The 26,743-nt window shown below is 37.1% G+C and overlaps 1 protein-coding gene across 41 annotated transcripts in view; it reads left to right on the top strand.

Annotated features, from left to right (window-relative positions):
• Erbin (erbb2 interacting protein) overlaps nt 1-26,060 on the top strand; it is a 101,742-nt gene extending 75,682 nt beyond the window's left edge. For 4 of the 41 annotated variants that reach the window (XM_087628207.1, XM_087628332.1, XM_087628210.1 and 1 more), the window contains 11 exons: nt 256-402; nt 1,468-1,644; nt 3,907-4,021; nt 5,229-5,412; nt 9,824-11,357; nt 14,784-14,927; nt 17,071-17,187; nt 19,997-20,203; nt 21,489-21,581; nt 22,018-22,092; nt 23,643-25,674. In XM_087628207.1, coding sequence (XP_087484333.1) covers nt 256-402; nt 1,468-1,644; nt 3,907-4,021; nt 5,229-5,412; nt 9,824-11,357; nt 14,784-14,927; nt 17,071-17,187; nt 19,997-20,203; nt 21,489-21,581; nt 22,018-22,092; nt 23,643-23,750 — 2,901 coding nt within the window. In that variant the 3' untranslated portion in view covers nt 23,751-25,674. 41 annotated transcript variants of the gene reach the window in all.
• Nucleotides 26,061-26,743: the final 683 nt, after the last annotated feature.

The raw sequence follows: 26,743 nt of genomic DNA, 5'->3' as shown, positions 1-26,743 counted from the left end.
TTGTCTGTCATGTAAAGGCCCAGAGTTTGATCCCTAGCACTGGAAGAAAGAAAGAGAAAAATAAATGAAACTGCCTAATTTGCAGTATTAATAAATAAATAAATAAATAAATAAATAAATAAATAAATAAATGAGAAAAACAGAACTTTTTAAAAAAAAACCATTATCTGTCTTCACAGTTCAGATGGATTATACATTAAGTTCTGAGGTTGATGTTAAAAATACTAATATTTCATGTTTCTCTTATTTCTCTAGGAGGGAAACTTAAAGAGATATCCAACACCGTACCCAGATGAGCTTAAGAATATGGTCAAGACTGTACAAACCATTGTACACAGATTAAAGGATGAAGAAACTAATGAGGAGTCCGGGAGAGATTTAAAACAACATGAAGATCAGCAGGTTGTAAATAAGGACAAGGGTGTGAAGGTTAGGAAACTCAGTTCCAAGTAATGATCTATGTTCGTAGTGACCTGAAGCTTTTGACATAATTGATATGGTGATCTTAATTATATGATACTTAGTTTGTAGTTTTGTTTTCAGATGTCTAAATCCTAAACTTTTTGAATTCCCCATTGCTCATCTTCTATCAGGATAATATCTAGATAGCTGTTTAAAAAAATCACTGGCTGCTGGGCAGTGGTAGCACACACCTTAAATCCCAGCACTTGAGAGGCAGAGGCAGGTAGTTCTTTGAATTGAGACTAACCTGATCTACAGAGCATGTTCCAGAACAGTGAGGCCTACACAGAGAAACCCTCTGTGTTTCTCAAAAAACCAAAACCAAACCAAGACTCCAAGGCTTTGAACTATAATATTTTCTGGGTTGAGGGCACACGCCTTTAATTCTAGCACTCAGGAGGTAGAGGCTGTCAGATCTCTGAGTTTAAGGCCAGCCTAGTCTACAGAGTTCCAGGGCAACCAAGCCTATGCAGAGAAACCTTGTCTTGAACAAATAATAAGACATAATATTCTACAAATATTCTTCCCTACCTGTTTTAATGACACTAATCTGCTTTATTCCAATTTTTAGCTAATTGATACTATAGACATTTGACACTTCTCTGGACTGTTTCAGAAGCACTCACAAATTTCTTAAGCTATGCATTTTTTCAGTGCACTTTTCTCAGTGCTCCCCACCTCCAAACAAAACTTCTGTCATGCCATTAGAGTCACTGAACATTCCACAGCAGGAAAAATGGTTTACCTTCTATCCTTTTGTGAGTATGCTGAACTAAGTGACTCACGACACCAGCCTTCCAGTCTTCTTGTAGGAAAGTAACTTTTACTAATGATGTACTTCAATATAATCATGTCTCTCTCTCCAAGTCTAATTTGCATAGTCATAGTTTCTTTAATATTAATTTAGAATTGAAAGTCGATATATTACTTACATTTATGTAGTATTTAATACAAGAATATATATATATATATATAATTTACATGAGATCTTTATGTTTTATGCAGCCTTCAGAAAGTATTACAACAAAAAGCAAGCTTGATGAGAGAGAAAAGTATATGAACTCTGTACCGAAAACGAGTGAGCCTGAAGCCGAGACCAATGCGGGGAATTCACCAGTGACTACAAATAGGAAATCGTCTGGGAACATGAAGCATCTTGTCAACCATGATGACGTTTTTGAGGTATGACTTCTGACATAATGTTGAGAGTTTTCTATGTTCAGATTTATTGCTGTAAACAACAGAAGCCTGATAGTATGACTGCAGAAAAATATAACAAGTATTTATATTGAGGTATCCTTGAGAAATTTCAGACTGCTAAAAATCACTCATCACATGAAATTTGTTTTTTTTTTATCTTTGTGAGTAAATGACTAGTAGGTAAATAAAATTATGATGTGTTATATAAAGTGAATAATTAATTACAGGTGCCTTTATATCTTTATTTTTTGCAGTAATGGGGATCAAGTTCAGTTCATTGTACATAGTAGGCTCATGGTCTGTCTTCTGCATCCTGAGTCCTTGCTTTTATTTCTGTAGCATCAAAATGACCATTGAAGATGTAGATCAGTGGTAGAGTGCTGTCCCAGCTTGCATAAGGCCCTGGATTCTATCTCAAGCATTTGAAAAAGGGGGCAGGTCAAGAGAAAGTGTTAGATATACCCAATCATTTAACTTATGGAAACACTCATCATTGATTGTTACCCTTGTTCAGTGTCTGAGAACCTAGATATAATTTCTACTATTGAATAAGTAAAAGTTGTCTAGTTTAGGCAGGAGGCCTTTTTAAAAAGAGATAGCTCAAACCCTACAGTTTACTGATTCAAATATATAATTCAGTGGCTTAAACAATTTAAAAAGTTGTAAAACCATCACCACAGTTACTTGCAGAATATTTTTATAGCCATAAAAAACGAAATTGCATACTTTTTGTCTCTTAAGGCTTTGCATCCCCCTTAGCTGTAAGCATCTCATATATACTTTGCCTATGATTGATACACTAAGTGGTCTTTTATCGTTCCTTCACTTGGCATTTCTCTTGAAGTTCATACTGTAGTATCTCTCAGTGCTGCATCTCATTTCTATGGCATCTGAATAGTATTCTGCTGAAAGTATGTCTTAGGTGTAAGTGAGACTGCTACTGACAGAACTCTCAATTTTTTGAGACTAGATCTCTATGGGCCATGGTCTGGAGCTCACTGTGCATCCCAAGCTAGTGTAACTCGTGGTATTACTCCTGTCTTAGCCTCTCGCATGCTAGGTGTGAGCTGTTATGCCTAGCTGGAACTCTATGGTGGTGCTGGTTCTTTCTTAACTCCAGTTCCAGAGACTCATCACCCTCTTACTCTTTTTTTTTTTTTTTGGAGCTGGGGACCGAACCCAGGGCCTTGCGCTTGCTAGGCAAGCGCTCTAACCACTGAGCTAAATCCCCAACCCCTCATCACCCTCTTAACCTCCATGGATATCACAAATACACAGCACACAGTCATACTTTAATATGAATGTTTATTCATACACAGAAAATAGAAATAAATACATCTGTAAAGATATAAATAGAGATTGCGAACTACTTCATTAAAATAGTATTTTTGTGTATGAAGAAATAGAGCTACTATGTGGGTGCTGGAAAACAAATCTTTGTCCTCTTGAAGACAAGTGCTCTCAGTCACTGAGTGACTCCTCCACTATTCATATCTTCATTATGGCACTTAAAACACATAAAGTCCTTAGCACTGTTTTTTTTTTTTTTCCTTCAGGGAAGCAAGTTTTGTAAAGCATTTGCTTTAGTTTTATCTTAGTGTGCAGGAATGATTTAACTGGTGAGAGATCTCATTTCTTGTGTGCCATATGATATTAAAATTTCTATTAATAGTTGATGAGTAAGAAGTCATTTTCTTTGCTGACACTACTCAGTAATAGGTAATCTGGAACAACTGTGGCATATTACAGGAAATAAATATGGAAAATAACAATTCTGTGGCAAAATAGGTGAAGTTTTTTTCACCTGTTAATAGAATTAATAGTTCACATTAGTAGTAGTTCATTGTAGAAGCCAAGCATAGTTATGAGACTACCCAACAATTCAGAAGAGACTCTGTGGAGGGACTGCTTAAGTTGAAATTTCAGAACAGGGTTGTGCTTTGGTCATTTTTGTTTGCCAGTAACCTCACACTCTGGCACATAATATCTACTCGGTAAGGCTTAGCTCCAAAAAAATGATACATGAGAAGTTTTAATGTGTTGTTAAACTACTCCTGGAGCTTGATTGCTGCACTTGAAAAAGCCGAGTCATGCAGTTTTGTCAACTATTTTACCATTAAAAAGCACTTTTATACATGGTCTTAACAGTTGTTTTGTTTTCCCAGTGATGTTTTTATTATATTTTTTTCATTTACAGAGTCCAAAGTTTAATTTGTGTATTTATCTCTTTTCTCTTTAAACTAGGAATCTGAAGAACTTTCTTCTGATGAAGAAATGAAAATGGCAGAGATGCGACCTCCATTAATTGAAACCTCGATTAATCAGCCCAAAGTCGTAGCACTTAGTAATAATAAAAAAGGTTAGATGTTAAGAAGGGGTAACATTAAGACTAGAAATTTCCTAAGTAAGATGTATTAACTTGTGGGAGTAAATTTTATTGGGAGTGAATAAATAAATGTGGGAGTCACATTATTGAAACATTTTAAAAACAAAATTTAAAACTGCCTTTCCAAAATATTCTCCATATTTCCCATTTTTAAAGAGATTGGTAGTCCCTTCCTACTCCCGCGCAGAGTTTTTTTGTAAGGACATGAGCATTAGAAGGATGGAATTCTAGGTTATAACTCCATCTCTATTGAGTGTTTTCTAGATACTTATCCTTCCTTGTGTGCTTCATTCTATCCATTAATAGATGACATATTTGAGTTGTAGTGAGGCTAATGAAGGATTTTGCATATAATACATAGCATAGTACCTCTTTCTATGTGCACATTATTTTATTCTTATCTATTCTGCAATGGTAGATATTAAGCTCTTTTCCCCAGTTTTTGCCAACCAATTTTCATGTAACAAAATATTAGACTTAGAAATAAAGTTGTAAAGAACGCCCATCTCATCACACCGCTCTTACAAGTAGTGCCTGGTTAGCTCTGCGTTATCTCTGTCAAATGCTTGTCCAGACCATTGCTCCCGTAAAGCTAGTGACATCACCAAGCTGGCACTTGGTTAGCGGGGTGTATACTGATACTTAGAAGCTCCTGAGTCCTTTCACTGTTGTTTAGGTACCAGGCAGTTGTTACTAGGCTGCCGAACAGTTGGGTGTCATCCTAGCTCCATGAAAAGTACTTCAAAGGCTGTCTCACGGTACTTTTTATAAATTAAGAAACCAAGACTTAAGTACCTTGAGATTGGGGTTTCTAAACCATTTGAGCACTGCTTCTAAAAACAAAAAACATATCTTTAATCCATATGTGGGTATGTCTGGGTGTAATAGATCCTTGAATTGGCTAGTATTGAGGTCTTCATAAAGAGCTTGTTTACAACTATTTTCAAATTCCTTTTAAACTTCCACTTTAGTGAATATAAACCGATTGCTTCTCATTGTTCTAAACAGGCACCTCACTCATTGAGAGATTACCACTTTATGAGCAGGTGTTTGAGGTGGAGAGACACAGAGGACTTAATACCTACTTAACTTATCCCCTCAGACATAGAATCGGTAAAAAGGTTTCCATAAATTCTTGGTGAATTTATCATTGTGCTTAAACACGTTTACTTTGTTTCAGATGATGCAAAGGATACAGATTCTTTATCAGATGAAGTCACACACAATAGTAATCAAAATAACAGCAATTGTTCTTCCCCATCTCGGATGTCTGATTCAGTGTCTCTTAATACTGACAGCAGTCAAGACACCGCACTCTGTTCTCCAGCGAAACAAATTCCTATCGATAGTAACTCCAAAATCAGGTTTGTGAACATTTGAACAGTGCATTTACTTATACAATAAATAGAAATAATAATACAAATAAGAGAAAAAATAGGGCTAAACATAAATGGTTTCACAAATATTTAAGTGACTTATACAATAAATTTCTTTACTCCATTTTAGAAGTAATTGAGTAGAGGTTGTTAGTGTCCCTACTTAGATGGAATGGCGTCCTGAAACATGGGGGCCCAGGATCCACGAAGCTCTGAGAGAAAACCTCCTCAGCAGAGCCACTGCAGCTCCCAGCCCTCCTCCTTCTCTTCACTTCTTCCCTTCTTTTCTTCATTGCTTCCTGGCTTTTCTGATGAGAGTCATACCAGGCAACATCTTGCATAAAAGAGATTCATCAGGAGGGTTTAGGGTATGGAGTAATGAATCCAGTGTTGGCTGCTTCTGTTCCCAAGAGTGGACAGCAAGGAATTGAACAAAGAACAGAGTTTATATAGGGGGCGGTGCTTTTCAGGGCAGATTTTTAGAGTGAGGATTGGTGAGGTGAGGATTTTAAGCCCTGACTTGGAGAGCTCAGGAATTGGTGGGTTTTCCAGCTCAGGGAGTGGTGGGGTTTTGTAAGAAGCTCAGAGATTGGTGGGTACTCCAACTCAGGGAGTGGTGGCTTTTTTCCCTCCACACCTTTCTCTGAATCAGGCCAATGGGTTTAGATTGGAAGACTGTAGTCGGCTTTGGCTGAGGTGCCATTATTGAGCTGCTTGGGGAGGCTGGAGAGGAGGTGAACAGCTCTTGTGGTGGTACCTCATGCCAGCAGCAAGCTGAGGAAGTGCCCCTGTTTTGACAGAAGCCACCATTTCGGTAGTTCCTGTGGTAGTATTTTACAGTGAAGGTGCCACAGGCTGGGGAGAGAAGTAGCCATCATAGCTTTGACAGCTCTTGTAATGTGGCTCAGGGTCTACAGTGATTATAAAGTTGTTTTAAAACCATTTTTTGTTGTTGAAATGAACAAAAATATTTTTAGGTGTCAAAACATATAAACAGCTGATTGGAGGAATTTCAGATTAAAAGAGCTATTTTTATTCTTAGAAACCATGTTATTTCTCGTTGCAGTGATAACACACCATAGCCAAAAACAACTTATGGGAGAAATACAGCTTTTTTGGCTTATAATTGTAGAGGGATGGTGCATAATGGTGAAGGGGACATGACAGCAGGAAGCTGAGAGACGACACCTCTGTAGCTTTGCTTTTCTTTCTCTTTTAGCTATTTTGTGTGAATTCTTCTCCTGTCTCTTAACAATATTTTCTCTGGCTCAGTTTCCCCCGTCTTAACTGTCACCAACTGTCTTCTCTAACCCTAGACACGGACCCTGCTCTTCTGCTACCTGGAACCTGCTCAATCCAAATACTCTCAGCCTCTGCTGGCTTTGTTATAGCCTTTCTTGTTCCCAGAATTCCAAGAGGCAGCCAACATTGAAGGGCATAGTAGGATCACTTAAAGGGCTCTGCACACAAACTAAATCACACTACACACCTCCAGCCGCATGTAGAAAGCAGGAGGGCAAACTGGAAGTGGGGTGAGGCTAAAATTCACAAGCCCCTCCTAGTGATGACTTTCTTCTGTAGTGCTATGTTCCCTATGGATCATGGCCATATCAAAATGTAAAATGCTTCTAAATCAGTGTTAAAAGTACTCAACAGTCTTAACACTACTCAAAAGTCAGCAGTATCTTCTCAAACTCACTACAGTCTCTTAACTGTGACCTCCCAACCCATAAAATTTAAAGAAGGATACTTCCAGGACATTATGGTATGGAATATACATTTCCATTCTAAAAGGGAAGAATGAAGACATAGTGAGAGAACACTGAACCAAAACCCAGCAGAGAACGCTCCAAATCCTCAATCTCCATGCCAGATGCTTAGGTGGCTCCGCCCATCCGGCTTTGAGTCCTGTGCATGCATCTCTCTGGGGCTGCTTCCTCTGATGTGATCAGCTCTTAGCAGATGTCTCATGACTCCGGTATCTAGCAGTTTGGGTTTTCTGCTGTAAGCCAGGCTTTTCTCTTTTTTTTTTTTTTTTGGTTCTTTTTTTTCGGAGCTGGAGACCGAACCCAGGGCCTTGCGCTTCCTAGGCAAGCGCTCTACCACTGAGCTAAATCCCCAACCCCCAAGCTTTTCTTTTAATGTTTCGTGTACTTTCCTTTCACAGCATCTCCAGCTTTGCCAGACTTTGCCTGTCTTCAGGGCTCTCTGAAACTGTACAGGAGGTTTTATGGCCACTGCCATGACCACCTCACCCTTCCGTCTTTCCCACCGTAGATGACACTAGCAAGTTAAACTGACCACATAGGACGGACCCTTGATCCTCACCCTACCTTAGTAGTGTCTTTTATGTGTTTAAGCAGTTGCTCTCTAGGAACAGAAATCCTTTAGGCTCTTTCTTAAGTTGGAAGTCAGCTGAGTGGGGTCTTGGCCTGAGGGCACTTTTCTCATTGTTCCAGTGCAGAGCAGGGCACTGTCCTTAATGGTGATATCTCTAAAACACTTCCTCTTTCTAGCATGTTCATCGCTATAATATTGTTTCCCAGTGTTCCCGGTCTCTTCACACTGTACTTTTTCATTTCTTTTGTTCTACCTGATGTTTTTCACTATAGACCACTGTAAAGAGTAACCAGTAGTAACTGTGGCCGAGACTCAGCGTTATGCTGTCTTCAGATTTCACCCACCAAAGAAATCAGTTCCTTATTGTTTTTGTTTTCATACAGAGTCACCACAGATCCCTGGTTGGCCTGCACCTTGCTATGTAGAACCAGGCTGGCCTTGAACTTACAGAGATCCTCACTTCAGCCTCCCATGCATAGCCACAGCTGGATATATTTTTGTTTAGCATCAGTTCTTAGGACAGAGATGGCAGCCCAATTCTTTGCCAGCATATCACTAGATGGCATGCAGCATAGTTGCTGAGATGTTTTTTTCTTCCCTCTGAAACTTTACAGATCAGGATCTCTCTGAGCCTCTTTACTCAGTGCTGCTGTCTCCAACTTCTCCTAGAATGGCCTGGAAGCTCTGCTTACATTTTTAGTGTAGCCTTCAAAGGTCTTTCAAATTCCTCCAAAAATGAACCTGGTCAGATTCTTCACAGCAATGACCCTACTCTCTGGTGCCAGTTTCTGTCTTCTTGTTGTTGGATAATACACCATGACAAAATGTGACTTTTGGGGAAAGTTTATTTTGTTTTATGGTTGCAAAGGAAGAGTTTTTATGGTGGGAGAGTCGTGGCAGCAGGCAGTTGAAAGATCACATCTCCAATCACAGCTAGAAAGGAGTGAACAAATTGGAAATGAGGCAAGGCTATACACTTTCAAAGCTGGCCTCTAGTAGTAGCCTTTCTCCAGCAAGGTCCCTATGCCCTAAAACTTCCCCAAGATAGCACCACTGACTAGAGTCCAGGTGTTCCCACACATGAGCCTATATGGGACATTTCTCACTTGGACCACCACAGAAACGCTGGGTCACTCTGGGGAGACGCCATAAAGGTTCATTCAGACACTTGCTGCTGTGTATTCAGCCTCAGTGTTGTAGGGAAAATCTTTTGAGAGAAAACTATGCAAACTTAAATTCTTTTACTCTGGGTTCAGTAGAAGTTTAAAAGTAATTTTATTATTAAGCTTCAAAGACACTTGGTTACCAGAATAAGGTCAAAACAAGGCCATGCCGTGCATACAGTTTTGTGGATTCAGTCTGTCGACTAGAAGTCTGCTTGAGGGAAGGTTTAGGTGGCCTCTGAACCATGTACTGGAACTAGAGTCAGCTGAGCTTCAGTGAAAGCTGTTACTTGTCTTACTGTAAAAAATTTCTGTCTGAGAGAGTACAGCTATTACATTATTTGTTCTCTTAATTTTATGCTAAATTTTATGCTGTAGACTTAGTACTAGGTGCCAAGTTGTACCTCAGAGTGATGTTCAGGCATAGTTTCTCTTTTGACTCCTTTATAAACTTAGGCGTTTATACAGTTTTGTTTTAGTTTAACTTTTAAGTTTTAGCACATTTGTGAAAAGACACAAAAGATACACCATTCTACTCTTGTTCTCAGCATAGTCCTAGTAACCTTTTCTGTAACAAGCTATATTTAGTATGTTGATGAAAATTGATCTCGATGTTATTGATGACTTTTAGCTGTTTTACTTGTTTCCCTAACAATATAAGTCTGTACTTGACAGAATTTTTTATTAACTTTAACTGATACAAAAACACAAATTTTGTACATTCAATAGGGTATTGTTTTGATATTTGCATATCGTAACAAAGGTCTTCTTCAGGAGCTTCACCAATTCTTTTTCCTGTGTTAGCTACACAACTAGTGATCTTTTGTTACCAAGAAAACTTGTTGGTTTTGTTTTTTGTTTTTTTTTCTCTCTCATAAAATTCTCTTTTATTTTAGACAAGAAGATGAAAATTTTAACAGCCTTTTGCAAAATGGAGTTAATTTAAACAATTCACCAGAGGAAAAATTCAAAATTAATGATAAAAAGGATTTTAAGTTACCTGAGTATGATTTGAATATTGAAGAGCAATTAGTTCTGATTGAAAAAGATGTTGATTCAAAAGCCACATCTGAGGATTCTCACCAATTAGACCATATTAACATGAATCTTAATAAACTGGTGACCAATAATATTTTTCAACCAGAAATAATGGAAAGATCAAAGATGCAGGATATAGTGCTTGGAACAGGCTTTTTAAGTATTCATTCTAAAAGTGAAGCTGAGCATATTGAAAATGGAAATAAATTTCTAAATTCGGAGTCCATAAATAAGGTAAATGGTCTTTCTGAGGATACTGCACAGTCTCCTGGTAGGATTGAACCACAGAATACCAGTCCTGCTGATGTGGGTATTTCTAAAAGCACGGAAGATCTATCTCCTCAGAGAAGCGGTCCAGCCGGATCTGTTGTGAAATCTCATAGTATAACTAACATGGAGACTGGAGGCCTAAAAATCTATGACATTCTTAGTGACGATGGTCCTCAGCCACCAAGTGCAACAGTGAAAGTCGCTTCTACTATGGATGGGAAAAACATAGTCAGGAGCAAGTCGGCCACACTGCTGTATGATCAGCCCCTGCAGGTGTTCACCGCCTCTTCCTCATCTTCTGAGTTACTGTCAGGTACAAAGGCAGTTTTCAAGTTTGATTCAAATCACAACCCTGAAGACCCAGATATAATAAGGGCTTCCATAGTACCTGGCCCACAGTCTATACCTCAACTGTATGGTCCTCCACAATATAATGTCCAATACAGTGGCAGTGCTGCAATGAAAGACACTCTGTGGCACCCTAAACAAAATCCACAGATAGATCCTGTCAGTTTTCCTCCTCAGCGCCTTCCAAGATCTGAGAGTGCAGAAAATCACAGTTACACAAAGCATTCTGCCAATATGAATTTCTCTAACCATAACAATGTTAGAGCCAATACTGCATACCATTTACATCAGCGACTTGCCCCAACCAGACATGGAGAAATGTGGGCTGTCTCTCCGAATGACCGGCTAGTGCCAGCAGTATCTCGGACTACTGTTCAGCGACAGAGTAGTGTGTCTTCAACAGCGTCTGTAAATCTTGGTGATCCTGGTCCCACGAGGCGTACTGAAGGGGATTATTTATCATACAGAGAGTTACATTCAATGGGAAGAACTCCAGTCACGTCAGGATCACAAAGACCTCTTTCCGCACGAGCATTCAGCATTGATGGCCCAAATACATCAAGGCCTCAGAGTGCCCGGCCCTCTATAAGTGAAATACCAGAGAGAACTATGTCAGTCAGTGATTTCAATTACTCACGGACTAGTCCTTCCAAAAGACCCAATGCAAGGGTTGGTTCTGAGCATTCTTTATTAGATCCTCCAGGGAAAAGTAAAGTTCCTCATGACTGGCGGGAACAAGTACTTCGACACATTGAGGCCAAAAAGTTAGAAAAGGTAACTGAACATGAGTTTTTTTATTCTCTTTATGAATTTACTTTTCTTAGAATTGGTTCATCCTTTGTTTTTAATCAGTGAAATAAGACACTCTGAGTTTTTAATCTACTTATAATCTGTTTTCCCTTGTTGTTGGGAACATAGTTCTATATTTAACTGAAGCCAGGTAAGCTGGTTGTGCAAGCTGCTTTCGAACTCCTCAGAATCTCCAATGGACATGCCTGTATGTCCCTTGTAGCTAGTACACACATACTAGATACAGTACGTATACCAACTGTGTTCAGTGTTTTCTGCTCACTACCAGTGATTATGTAAATATTTTAAGAAAATATCAATTTAATGTATAATTACTAAAATAACAGAAAATGTATTTCCAAATGTAAATATTTCATCGAAAAAGCCTTTTTTCTCTCCAGTTTGTATTAAATGAACTAACATCATCACTGACACAGGTGACTCTGGCATGGCATTTATTCCTGACATTGCTAGACTGCATCTTGAGTACTCGAACAAGTCAGTTGAGTGTTTTGTGGCTTAATGCAACTGGGACATATTGCTAAAATAACTAGTGCTTGTGTTCTTCATAATCTTATTGGTAAATTGTGTTTTTTGAAAGGAATTAAAAAGCAAAATCCTGTAAAAGTGATGTTACTACACTGCCACGTGGCTCAAATGTATAAAGAACACGCTTTAAGCCAGGTATGGCATCATAACACCTGTAATTGCAGCACTTAGGGGGCTGCAGGAGCATCTCCAGTCTGAAACCAGCCTGTGCTATAGGGTCCTTGCTTCCCCTGCTCACCTGCTCCCACATATGTTTTTATTAAGACTCAGCACATATATGTGCACATATACTGATTTTATTTTAAAATTACCATTTCTTATTAAATATGTAACAAATTTTAAATACAGCTGAACATAGCTAGTCTACTATTTTTAAATTTTTAAATATTTTTGATAAAATAATGCCTAAAATGTGGTTATTACCTTCTATCCAGTTGTATTAAATCTCAGCCTGTAATTGTTAGATTTTTAGCTAATATCTGTGAGCTATAGCTCCTTTGTCTTTTCTGTTTGCTATATCTCTACACCATACTGTTGAGGCTGTGTTCATTTTGTTGGGAATTTTAAATTTTCTTAAGCTGAGAGAGGACGAGCATGGCTCTAATTTTTTTTTTTTTTTTTTTTTTTGGTTCTTTTTTTCGGAGCTGGGGACCGAACCCAGGCCCTTGCACTTCCTAGGCAAGCGCTCTACCACTGAGCTAAATCCCCAACCCCACGGCTCTAATTTTTAATAAAGTTGTATTGCACGTGTAGAAATGGATTTTAGAAGGAAAAAGTTATTGTCAAAGAGGCTGTTTCAGAGACACAGGTAGGAGCAAATGAAGTGTTTATCAGTTTATTGAGATATAGGAATGAATTCAGGAGACTTGAAGTAGAGTAGACATCCTTAGCATTTGTTTCTGGTTGAATATTTCTAAAGTCGCTGTGAATAAGGGACAGAACTTGAAGGTTTTTGCTTTGGGTAAGTGGCTGTTAGGAATTCCACTATTGCCAGATATAAAGAAGGGGTTTCTTATATGGAAGAAGGTTTTTATTTGGTGTAGTTTACAGTGTAAGTAGCTGTTCTCTCACTGTTCTGTTTGACAGGAGTGGGTCTGGACTAAAGTAAATATGAAGCAAGTAATACCTACTTCATTATTGAGTGAGCTTTTTAGCTTTTCTGTTTTCTATTGCATAAAATATGAATTTAGAAATTTGATATACAGTTTCTTAGAAAATATGACAATAGTTTTGCAGTTGTGTCCTATAAGTCAAAAACTAATTCAGTGAATTAATGAAATAGAAAACTTGTGAGAACAGGAACTGGGACATTGGATACAAACCCACAGCTGCCAGGAGAGCTGTCTTTCCTAGGGTACATACCACTTACTCTGTTACATGGAGTTGTCCTTGTTTTTAGGTTTGCCATAGTCCTACCTCCTTGAGTACTAAATGACTAGTGAGAATGCTGTAGTATAGGCCAGCTCACTGCTTAGGAAATATTTCTAGCAAATACCAGAATAGCATTGCTGTTATCTTTAGGTCCGCTGTATTCTTTCTAGACTGTATTCTTCTGATTTTGTTTGTTTTCTAGAACCAACCCCCGTTTCCAATCCCTGAAAGTGCTGGAATTACCACCAACACACACAACTACCAGTTTTAGTGCTGGAATTACCACCAACACACACAACTACCAATTTTTAAATGTTTAAATTACATTTAGTGTGTGTGTGTATACATGCACAGTGGTGAGAGGAAAACTTGCAGGGGACACCACAACATGTGGAACTTTGAAGGGTCTCAGCATTAGGAAGGTTGAGGACCACTGGTCTAGGACCTTGCTAACACTCAAGTGTGGACTCAGCCCTGGTTTGTGCTATTAGATAACCATCAGCAACACTGAACAGCAGTGCCTAGGGCAGTATACCTAGCATTTGATCAGGTTAACAGGTTCAAATCTCCTTAGAGTCCACAGAAAGAGGAGTAATAATTTTATAGGTTTTTTTCTCTTTTGCAATTCTTTCTCATTTCTTGGTATTATCAACTTCAAATCTGGAGAAGCCCTATGTTTCCTAAGAGCAGTTTGTAAATAATTATTGTTTCATTCCCCTATTTTAGCCCATTCCTTAAATATTGTTTCCCTAGTTAAGCCATCAAGCCCCATAACTCCAACTTAAGGGATCTGACTCTTCCCCCAGGTCTCTGTGGGCACCTACATACATGGCTATACATAGACATGTGCACAGGACATATGTTCAAATAAAAAAATAGAAAATCTTTTTTAAAGTTGCATCTTAAAATTTAAAATATTTTTTAAAATGTGGAAAATAAATTTTGAAAGAGTGAAATAACTGATACTCAGGTGCTTATCACAAATGCATTTGGCTATAGCATGTGTGTTTAAATGTTGATATTATTCAACAAGAATTCCTGTAGAATGAAATATAGCCTTCAGAAATTTGACTCAGAATTACTAATTGCTGGTAAATTTCATCTGATAATAAAAAGTGGCTTATATACAACTATATATCAATTTCTATTTCTAACATATACATTAGGCATAAAAGAAATGGTAGTATTTAATAAACAAAAGCAACTTATTAACATGTTCAGATGTTCTTAAGCATCTGAGCAGCTATGATTATACATGTTCTTCATGTATATGTTTGTTGTTATGTAGCCCTATATACCAATTTCTTTCAGGCTCTGAATTCCAGTGTTGCATGACATTTTTCGTGGTGTGGGTGGGGTTACTTGTAATACATTTCTCTCTCTCTCTCTCTCTGTGTGTGTGTGTGTGTGTGTGTGTGTGTGTGTGTATAACATGTCTTGTGGGTTTGCATGCTGTACTAATCTCTGTACCTCTATCCTCTCTTTATTCAGAGCATGCTGTCAAGGTCCTTTAGTTCCAATCTCACTGCTGTAAGCAGCTCTCACTATGGCAGCTCTAGGGATCTGCATGGCAGCCAGGGCAGCCTTGCCCTGAATGTTGCAGACGGAAGAGGTTCTGGTGGGCACAGTTTTCGAGTGAGTACCTACAGTAGGCCACCACTTTTAGCACATACATGAGAGAATTCAGATTGTTTGGACATTTCTAGGGGAAAAACTTGTGCAAGTTAGAAATCTTGGTATTTTCTGAGTTCATGACTTAGTTCTACAGTATCTGTCCCTGTTTCTTTGGTCACCACATGTTGATGGCTTAGCCAGCTAGATTTTAATTCGAGTAATAAGCATTATATGCACTGGAATTTAATCATGTTTCACAGAATATGATTAAATATGAGACTGGAGAAGTTGTAAAAGTATCAGCGGAAAGGAAAAATCCAAATACTTAATTGAACACATTTCATCATGGTCTTTAGTGGTGAAAGATTTATTATTCTAGTGAAAGCTTAAAAGTAAATACAAATCTGTCGTGGCTCAGTAAGGACATAAAGAGGTAGCACAGCTCCTAAATAAATATTCCTGTGGTCCGAAAGCCCTTTCTTCTCTACAACCTTACTTTATTCTTTCTTATGGGTAACTTCCACCGGACTCTTTCCTTCTAGGCTCTCTATTTTTTGTCAGTCTCCCTTGCCTTTGTCCCTGGCTGTACTCTGTTATGTACCAGGGCAGGAACTGTTTCCCAGATTCAGTTCGTTGTGGCTGCTCTGAGCTGGTCTTGGCCTATACTCTGCCATTAGCCATTACTTGGTCTCTTTGCTGTATAGCAGTAACAGTCATTGGAGTGTCTTAGGGTAAAAGAGGAAGAAAAGGCTGAGCCAGCTTTTGATTTCAGCAGATCACGAATGGCATTCATAGTCATTTAGAACAATTGTTCTTTCCAATTTGTTTTACATTAATATTTTGCCTGTATTTTTATTAAATTTAAAGCCCGTCTGGCTTGAAGTTCAGTCTTTCACTCATGATGTGCTTGCTGTTTTAAGTGCATAACACTAGCTGTCTGTTCAGGCTGGAGTTTAAGTTTCAACAGTGAGCTATGTTTATCATTATGTATTCTAGAAATATGTTACAATAAGAGAAGAAAAATGAAATACATACTGTTAGTAGACAAAATTAGATCAAATCACACGAAAAAGTGCTTAGCCATGTGTTGAACTAGCAAATAATTGGACATGATAGGTCTGTTTCATTTTTTTTTAAAGATTAAATTCCAAATCCTTAAACTTGTTACATGTTCCATGGTGCATTATAATGGAGTGTATTTTGAGTTACTTTTCAATATAAAATTGATATGTTTCTTTGGTGCTAGGAATATTCTATTTTGAAAGGTTGAAAATAATAGTAAAACAGTGTACTGTGTTTTATTTTCTAAATTAGGTGTGTTTAGCATAAGCATAATGTAAATATTGATATTTTATTCATATCATGTGTAATAAATATTCAGAGAGAATGACATTGAGCCTTTTTTTTCCCTTTAAGGTTCTCATTAAGTTAAACTGTAATGAGTAACTATTTAACATATGAAGATATGAATTTTTTAAAAGCTTACTTGTTTATTTTATGTATATGAGTACACATGTAGCCATCTTCTGATGCACCAGAAGAAGGCATCGGATCCCATTATAAATGACTGTGAGCCACCATGTGGTTGCTGGGAATTGAACTCAGGACCTCTGGAAGAACGATCAGTGCTCTTCTGCTGAGCCATCTCTCCAGCCCCTCAATTAATTTTTAAAGCATTCTGTAAAACAGTGCCTTTAAAATACTGAGCTAATGTTCATGTGACAGAATTACAGCCAGCGAGTTTCATACAGTTAGCTTATTGAGATTGCACATCACTATAATTCAGGGAACTTTCTATGTAGAACCATAAGGTCAAAGTCCATTTTCTTTTAATGAAAAACACTTTCCTTAGTGCTTAACAGTAATGTATTAATTCCTCTTAAAATTGGAGAGAATTTAACCACTGACTACATTTATTGATTAGAGATACTAACTTAGGAGTATAAATAAAAAGAAAGAACAAAAAATGGTATACATTATGAACTTTTACGTGTACCTTTGAAGAAAGGTAAAGGCACGAAGGCAGTGATGATCACAGCGTGCAGTCTGAGTCTTTCTCCTTCTGCAGTCTAGCAGTGTTTCCTCCTCCTTTCATGAGCCATCATTGTTCTGTTTCACATCTTAAAGTATATAATTTGTTTACCTTTTTCTTCCTTATTTGAAGCATCCCCAGACATCCAGTCCAGGAGATTGTTGCCAAGATGATAGATTCATGTCAGGAGAGCAGAACCACCCACTGGGTGCACTTAGTCACAGAGATCTTCGAGACAGCCTGATGAAAGTAGGTGCCCACACCAGAGACACCAGCTATGCATCGCAGTGTTTGAAATTTCATGTACTTCGACTGCAAATATTTTATGAGGCCTTTCTTTCATTCATTATGTAGGATTATTTTGAAATGATTCATAAATACAGGATAGAATTTGACTCTGCTGTTTCCCAGTATATTCCATGATATTTTACACTAGAGAATCATTTTATAGTTACTTTGGTTTCTATAGTTCCACCTGCTTACTTTAGTATTTATTTGATCAAGAATAAATTGTGTTCTTGATAATAAAAACCTATTTGGGAAGTTAAAAGATGACTTTATCTTAAATTCTGCATTCTACAATCTTTTACTGTTAACTAAGATCATTTGAAAAATTTTAAATATAGTTAGAAATCATCTTGAAAGACATTTATATATAATAGAACAGGTGATCATTATGGTTTTTAGTATTTTATACATAAAAACTTACATATAAATTATTTTGTCAATGTCAGAGATAATTTTCATTCTCTCTTAGCCACTTTCTAGTTTTAACCAATTATATACCCCTAATGTAATCAGACACAACTATGGGTCACGTTTCTTATCGAAAACTCTCAATTTACTCTTGAGGCTAAGCATCTAGGCATACCATATGTGAGCTAATACGTGCTTTCTTATTTTATCCCTTTTCCTCTTAAGTCAAAGTTATCATTCAGTTTCCTTTTCTTTTCAATATGCATCTTTATAACTTTGTTCTTAACTTTTTTTTAATTTCATGAGACATTGGCTAAACATAGCTTAATATGTTCCTTTTATTTAATACTGATTAGACAGAACCAAGTAGCCGGTTGTCAGCAGGTCCTAAGAATAGGATAGGCTCATAATCACATATGTTTTAGTACTTGAAACCCAAGACTGGAAGATCAAGAGTTTGAGGCCAGCGTGGGCTAAAGTCAAGGAGAGCCAAGCAAGAAAGACAGCTCAATGGATAAGGGCAGTTGTCCTCAAGTCTGACAACATGAGCTCAATCTCTGGAACCTACATGGTGGGAAAAGAAAACAGACTCCTTACACACATGTCATGGCCATGCATGCACCTGCACGCATGCATATATACACACATAAATAAGTGTTACTTAACACTAGCAACAAAAAGAGCCGTTCAGGCATCTAGAAGGTGGAGTTGTAACTGGGACAGAGCATTTGAAGAAGGCATTATCTTGGTTTTTGTCAGAGGAGGATAATGAAGTCTGCATATGGAATAAATGGTATAAACAGAGAAAAAAGTGGGGGCCCTATAGAATTGTATGTAAATAGTAAGACAGTAGCACAGCCAGGTAGAGCGCTTTCTGATACATTAGTAGCTTTAAATCTGCAGTTATCCAGTAACAAATACCTGTAGTAGATTTTTTTCCAGACATGTAAGCATAATATAGTGCCTATCCCAGTATAAGATTTGTCACAGAATATTATCATTTTTGTCCACTGTCATGAACTACCCATAGACTTGAGAAAGTTTAGTGTAACAGTGACCAAAAGTGTCCTTTTGGAATAGGTTTTCTTACCAAACACCAAACTTTTCTCTACTTTTAGCAAGGTAAAGTTCACAATATACAGTTCTGAAACTTTTGCCAAACCTAGTTTTGGATAATTTTTAAAAATGTTTGTTTTCTGCTACTTTCTGCTCAAAAATACTTTTCTGCTAGCCAACAAAGATATTTTAAGTGATTAAGTAACTGAAGTATTTATTTCCTCTTCTGTTTAAAAGTCCTTTTACATATGAACATTTATAACATAAATGTAGGCTTACTTCTTTGCTAGATCCTTCATAGAACAGAAAAACTAATTGCCTCAAGTATAATCCTAAGTCTAAATCCAGGGTCAGCTTCTTAACACGTGGTTGGTATTAAAGGTGGTTTAAATCTGGTGGTGGGTTCTTTTTTCCTCTTGTTGAAAATAAAATAGAACATCAGTACTTAAGTCTTGGAATTTTAATATTACACAGAACTAATATTTAGAGAGCTTGAAAATTGCTAATACATGCGCACATACATAAACAATAAATCACTTAATACCTATGTAGATAGCTGAATTGACTTGTTCTGAAAAGGAAGAAATAGAGGTAGCAAATATATTCAAATCAAGAAAAAGCTGCACTCTTAAATTATTTTTTTCCTGCAGTGGAAAAAACATTAAAAAAAAAAAAATCTACCTTTTTAGGTGAACGGTGGTGGTACATGTCCTTAATCTCAGCATTAGGAAGGCAGGGGCAGGGGCAGGGGCAGGGGCAGGGGCAGGGGCAGGGGCAGGGGCAGGGGCAGGGGCAGGGGCAGGGGCAGGGGCAGGGGCATCGGCATCTCTGAGTTTGAGGCCAGCCTGGTCTACTGAGTGTACTCCAGGACAGTCAGGAGAAAAAAATACACTTTTTTTGTGTATGTGTGTTATGATTTGGTATGAAGAGATACCCTTCTAATAGGCTAACAAATTTAAGGTTTTTAGTAAATAAAGATTTGTTCTGTTTTAGGTATATCAATAGTTAAGGTTTTTCAATATACTTGTTTTCTATTTTAACATTTGGTCAAAGTAACAGTAAAATATACATGAGGCCTTCCTTTAAAAGTTTGCCATTAGATTCAATAAGTAAACATTCAACCAAGTTTAGAATTAAGACAGTAATAACTTTTGTTTTGGAAACATAGTTTTAGAGAAATATAGTGGTTTAATCAAATGATTTAGAAGAATATAGTAACTCAGTATTGAATGATGTAGAATGTTAGAACTCTAGTGCTTTTGTATTAATCTAAGAAGAATATTAAGATAATTCATGTTTTTCTTAGATGCCTTTGAGTAATGGACAAATGGGCCAGCCTCTCAGGCCTCAGGCAAATTATAGTCAAACACATCATCCCCCTCAGGCATCTGTGGCAAGGCATCCCTCTAGAGAACAACTAATTGATTATTTGATGCTGAAAGTGGCCCACCAGCCTCCATATACACATCCCCATTGTTCTCCTAGACAAGGCCATGAACTGGCAAAGCAAGAGGTAAGACGAAGACTGTTTGAAATATGAAATTAAAACTTTTCATATATCCTTATAGGTGTACAGCAGTAACTCCATATTGAATTTTAACAGTAGTTTTTACTGTTTTATTTATAAAGTTTAGTTTTCTAAAGTATTAAACTTTGTAGTTTTTAACTTGGCTTTATAATCATGTAACATAAAATTTAGTGTTGGGGTGTGGTATTTTTTAATTCTAAGGCTATTACTTGTACAAAATGGATTGATGGTGCTCCAGTAGATCCTCTTCTAAGACTGTAAATTGTAGACCATTTAGTCTCCATTCTACCCCAGAGGCTTGGCTCCTAGAGTTAGAAATACAGCTGTAGTCTCCAGACTGGGCTGGAGGTTTGGTCTTCAAGCTTATAGGTCATGCTTTCATATGCCTTAGTTGTTGATTATGAGATGATGCTGATTGTATTGAAACCTTTGGTAGTGATGACATTCTGTTTTGACTGAGTCTGTGTAAACAGGAGCATCCTGTAACAGAATTTAGCTTCTACCACCCACTGTGTACAGCACCCTGACGCCTGAGGCTGGAGAGTAGTGTACTCAAGGCCAGCTTGGATGCATCAGACGGTCCAGACTAGCTTAGGCTATTTAGTGAGACCCTGTGTCAAAATACAATCCAGCACATAAGGGCCAGAGACAGAAGGATCTCTGTGAGTTTAACCAACCTGGTCTACTACACAGCTGACTCCAGGTCAGCCAGAACTGCATGGTGAGACCCTGTCTCAAGAAAATGTTTTTGGAGTCTCATTTTACAGTCGTTTATAAAAACTGCTGTCAGTTGATCTGATCTTAACATCCTAACTCCCCTGAAGCATATAAACAGAGGGAATTGGGAGTTGATTTCTTAAAACCAGCTCTGACCGTCATAAGTATCTTATTATGCCATATCTTATGGCAATGACAGCATGGAATTTAGATGGTCTGTAAGTGAAAACTGATGGGAATATGTGTTCTGTAGGTGTGCACCGTGCCATTAAAAATCATGCTGGCCGAAAGTTAAATAGGGCCAGCATCAGCTGATGAACTAAGTTCATCAGTAGTAAAGTTAGGGGCTACACTTTGTGATCCCACTGTGCCTTTAACTCACTAACTCATTAACATTAATGCTGTTCTATGTTGTCATGTCATCTTATCTGCCCAAAGGCTTTTCATGAATCCTTAAATATTCTGCTTAAATTTAATTCACCAGTATATAAATAGGATATTATTGTATTTTTTCTGATATAGTAATATTTCCTTTATTTTCATATTAAATCAGATTCGAGTAAGAGTAGAAAAGGATCCAGAACTTGGATTTAGCATATCAGGAGGTGTCGGGGGTAGAGGAAACCCTTTCAGACCTGATGATGATGTAAGTTGTTTTGTAATGTGTCCTTGAATATTCATAAGGTGTCATTTATTAATCCCATACTGAAGTGAAAATATAAATCTATATGGCTCTCATTCTTTTTCTTTCTTTATTTCCTTTAGTTTTTGAAATTTGATCATTCCATGTTGTTTGAAGGAAAGAATTTAACCAAAAGTGTGAATATTGATGATATTACTGTTATTTCTAGTTTTGTTATTGTTTCTCCAAAAAAGCAGTAGAAGTGATATTGCTACATTGATAAAGTCAGAGGGAGAAATTATTGTGACCTGTCAGAGTGTTATTCTGAAAAGTAAAGGAGACAGTTTCCACTATATTCGCATATTAACATGTATTGAAAAAATATTTCCTTGTTATTGATTCGTGCTTTCAGTTTGTAGTTTGGCAATAAATAACTATTTTTTGTTAATGTTCATTAAAGGGTATATTTGTAACAAGGGTACAGCCCGAAGGACCAGCATCAAAATTACTACAGCCAGGAGATAAAATTATTCAGGTAATTAATAAAATTAAGTAATTTTATTATTTTTTCATTTTATAATCATTTTATTTTACAATACTTTCTAGTGTTTATATACATTTTATTTTTAAATAGTTCTGCTTTACACATTACAAATCATGATTATACGTTTGATAAATCATTTTAAGTTTAGAAATGTTAATATTTACTAATTTAAGGCATTTACTTGGAAGTGAGTTATCATTATAGCAAATAGTAAAATTTCAAAAGTTGAGAAACTTTTTGTATTTGTAGTCCTTTCCTAATACTCTTCAGTCATTCATTTTACCTAAATATCACTATGGCCTTCTCTTAGGACACAAGGATAGGCCACTTCCTCCCTCTACTCCACTGTTGTTAGTTCAGATAACAAGAAGTGACCTTCAAACCAAAATGATAGACACATTAGAGTTTAATGGCTGACAGTAGAGATTTCAGGTTGAATCCTGCTCAACCCTTCTTAATGTTAACTTAGTGCCTGCACCAGCAGTGCATAGAATAAAATTGAAGTGATTCAAATAATGACAGACAAGCTCATGGTACTCCAACTTTTTAATTTTTAATTTTATATTTAAATAATTTTCTAACTCTGAAAACTCACAAGAACCAGGTAACAAAAGTGGTTGTATTTTGACATACTCAACTGTAGTATCCACTATTATTTTCCCTCTACACACGCACACACGCACGCACATGAGGCAGGGAGAGAGGAGTGGTTATTCTGAACCACATGGAAATCTGGTTGCAGAGTAAGAGCTCAATAAATAACGACTAGCCTTTCTATAGCCTGTATGCTGGTCTTGAACCAAGGGTTCCTGTAAATGAGAAGTCTGGACATTGCCTTCAGTTCCTCTTGGCAAGGCTGGGTGTACTTTAACACATACACACAACACCTGTCTGATCCTGTCTTGGACAAGTACTTCCGGTATCTCATCACTATGTTAGAATTTTCTAAGGGGCTCAGTGGCTAAGAGTACTGGCTGTTCTTCCAGAGGATGCAGGGTGGGTTCCCAGAAACAGCCATCTGTACTCCAGTGTCAAGGCATCTAATACCCTCTGTGGCCTCTTTGGGTACCAGAAGTCTAGACACTGCCTTCAGTTAACCCTTGCAGTTTGGTAAGCCTGGCACATATGAAGGCAGAATCCCCATACACATACAGAACACAAGCTCCTGGTTAGTTCTTCAGAGATTGTATTTCCATAAGTATATAGTGTAGGGGCAATTAGTCTATTTGTGTTTTTAATTTTACATATATGTGTGTACAGATATGTGCTCACTTCATGAGTGTAGAGGTCAGAGAACAACTTGAAGGAGTCTGTTTTCTCCTTCTATGGTGGCGGTCCCCAGAATCAAACTCAAGGCTCCCCACATGCAATTAAATGGCCTTACTCTCTGAGCCACTTCATTAGCCAGTATGTTTTTCTAAATTGCTAGAATAGTTCTTTTTTTTTTTTTAAGATGTTTGTGAACTGTCAGAAAATTACATCTAGAACTGCAAATACATTTCTAAAATTTTTCCTAACAGTTCTTTTCCTCTTTCTTCTAGGCTAATGGCTACAGTTTTATCAACATTGAACATGGACAAGCAGTGTCCTTGTTAAAAACTTTCCATAATGCAGTAGAACTCATCATTGTACGAGAAGTTTCTTCATAAGCAGTATAGACAAAAAAAAAAAAAAAATGGGGACGATAGCAAGATTATTGAAGACACAAGGGAAATGACTATTTTGCTTATTTTTATATATAAAGAAGAACAAAAACTGTTGGCTTGGAACTTGTACATTACTGAAATAATGGAGCTTGTGCTTAGAGGGAAGAACCACTCACTGTACAGAAGATGAAAGAGACTCTTGGATTCAAATCATTTAAGATTTGTTGTTAGGTTTTTAAACTTAGCAAATCAAGGCTACAAAAACAAAGTTCTGTTGTTTTTGTATAGATTGTAGGTTTATTTTTGGATTTCATACACATGACTGACTGTATGCAAGGCAATAGTTAGCCTTGATTGTAGCCCAGAGACAGATTGCAGTGCTCTCTGTCTCCTAGCTTTTGTGTCCTAACTTTTATCCAACTGGTATTAATGGTTTTTCTGCCGAACTACTTTTTCCTTGTGGTAAGAGATTTGAAGTGTTGGCTTTTGCTATGTGCATACTGAAGAGTGAGTACATGAAGTTGGTGCTGGTGGGTTCACTTTTCAAGGCCAGATTAAAGCATTATTTCCTATAAAAATCTGAGGCAAATGGTGAAAAAAAGTTATCTGATAATGTATTTTTATTAATAGAATAATGCAATAAAATACGTAATGTCTTTTTAAAAGACAATAATTGCATTTTATGAGCTCTACAAGATCGATTCTTGTCATAGCTATTGACTATACATTTGCTACTGGTGATTCAATTTTTAATTTTTTAGTTACTGAAGTTTTTAACTATGTAGATGCATGTCCATGCATTTCTCATACTATGAAGTTCTGATACTTTTTTCTTTGATAAATGGTGGTACTTGCAACCTCATTTTTATAATTAGCACTCCATCATAACCTAATTTATAATTTTTGTTATAATAAGCAAATGAAACTAAAAAGCCAGTTTTAAGTTTTGTGTCTCACCCATAATATAAAATATCAGAAGGTTTCAGAAAGCCTCTTGGTTTTGTTGGCCTGGCGTTGCCTTGGTAAAGTGAGAGGAAACGTGAGTGTGCATGGAGCTAGGAAACCAAAGCAAGTCGGTGAGACTGACACAGCGATAGAGAATTGCCGCGGAGAGCAGACGGATGGTCCCGGAAGCCTGCCAGTGTGTAAAGTGTCAAGATTAAGGGCTGTTCTTACAGAGAGCATTCAATGTGAACTCCACACTTCAGAGTCTTTAAAGGGTTTCTAAATGTACCGATGTGATAGTGTTTTACCACCAATTGCCTTTGTTCCTAGTTACTGTAACAAGTATTGATAGAAGTTTATTAATTTTGTTTATCCAAACCATTAATTTTATTTGCTTTTGTTCAATATAATCAAATAAAATTTGGGTAACATGCAGTGGTAAGAAGTAATGCACGGTTATTTGGACCAGAGACAAGTGCCATAGGAGACCAGCAACCGTTTTTAGTAGAAGCTAGTCTGAAAACTCTTATTAAAGCAATACTCAGTTCTTTAATCCATTTTTTTTTAATTTCAGAGAAGCATAATTTGGGTATTTCTAATGTGTTATGCTCTTTTCTTCAACCTTGATTGGTTGTTCTTACAGGACTAGCTAAAGCACCACCTACATTATTTTTACAAATGAGTCGGACTCATTTCCATTTCTAGTCAAAATAGTCAGCACTTTTAAAAATATTTGAACTTCAATATTGCACTTCTTTCAAGCTGTTATCAATTGGGTATTGTACTGTATAGTTTTAATAATTTTGATTGAAACCCTTTAACAACTCTTTGTAAATTTTAACTCATTTTTAGTTGATTTTCAGTACTTTTACATAGGAATTGATTTTTATGAATATAGTAGAAGAAATGTTCTGTATTTTGATAAAATTCACTTGTATGTGTTGTAATCTCTTAAACAAAGAATGACAAACAGCTTCTTTAATACACGTCTCGGTGTTCCCTTTATTCTTACTCTATGTTGGCGTTGTAAGAATGTCACATTCTCCCTGTATTGGCTTCACATTTTCACAATCACTTTTAATTAGGAATAATTAAGATACATAAAGTCGCACAATCTCAGTGACCTTTACTTGGATCGTTGATTATAACTTTGCAGAAGGAGTTAGGCTTCACAGAATCAGCTTCTCTGGTGATCCACTGCTTATTCCATTGAAATAACTGAGGGCAGCAGCTGTTGTGTGTACTAGCATTCCGTTCCACTGTAGTTCATTGTAGGGGCTGCAGTGTTCTTGAAGGTCAGGTAAGAAACTTTGTTGTCCAGGTTTGGAGTAACATAGAATAAAAATAAAAAAAAATTAAATAGTAAAATGTTGTACTTAAACTAACACCCCAAGTTTTTTTTACAGAATATGGGAAGGGGGAATAAAAATTATACTTTGTGGGAATTTTGTTCTGATAACATTACAGTTTGATAATGTTCAAACTCTTGATGAAATGCAGAAGCCATTTTTAACTCATATTGTTTACTAAGTAATAGTAATGACCGTGCTCAAAACTGACTTTAACACCCACTGTGTAGCAGGTTTTCAAAACCAGATCCACCTTGTTTGTAGGAACTGTTTAAATGTCATTGAGGGACTCAGGAGAGTCTCAGGAAGGTGCTCTCCACATAAACATGAGGGCCTAGGTGTAGGTGTCTAGGACCCACATAAAAAGCCCACGTGAAGCAGCATGTGCCTATAATTCCAGTGCTGAGGAGGAAGACCAGCCCAACAGGATCCAAACTGCAGGTTCAGTGAGAGACCCTGTCTCAAAATACAACATAAATATAAGGTGGAGACCTATTGAGAAGGAACCCAATGTCCTCCTCTGGCCTGTACACATAGTGCACGTACATACTTGCATACATTAACATGTACACATACAGCATTATATTCTAGTGTTTGGGGGCTTTTTAGTTTATTCGTACCTTATATATTGGTGCTCTGCCTACATGTATGTTTGTGTAAGGGTGACAGATCCCCTGAAACTGGAATTACAGACAGTTATAT

This window comes from Rattus norvegicus, chromosome 2 (assembly GCF_021556685.1).
Source record: "Rattus norvegicus strain SHRSP/BbbUtx chromosome 2, alternate assembly SHRSP_T2T, whole genome shotgun sequence".
NCBI classification, from domain to species: domain Eukaryota; kingdom Metazoa; phylum Chordata; class Mammalia; order Rodentia; family Muridae; genus Rattus; species Rattus norvegicus.
The sequence above is the reverse complement of the archived record's forward strand: the minus strand, read 5'-3'. Positions and strand labels throughout refer to the sequence as shown.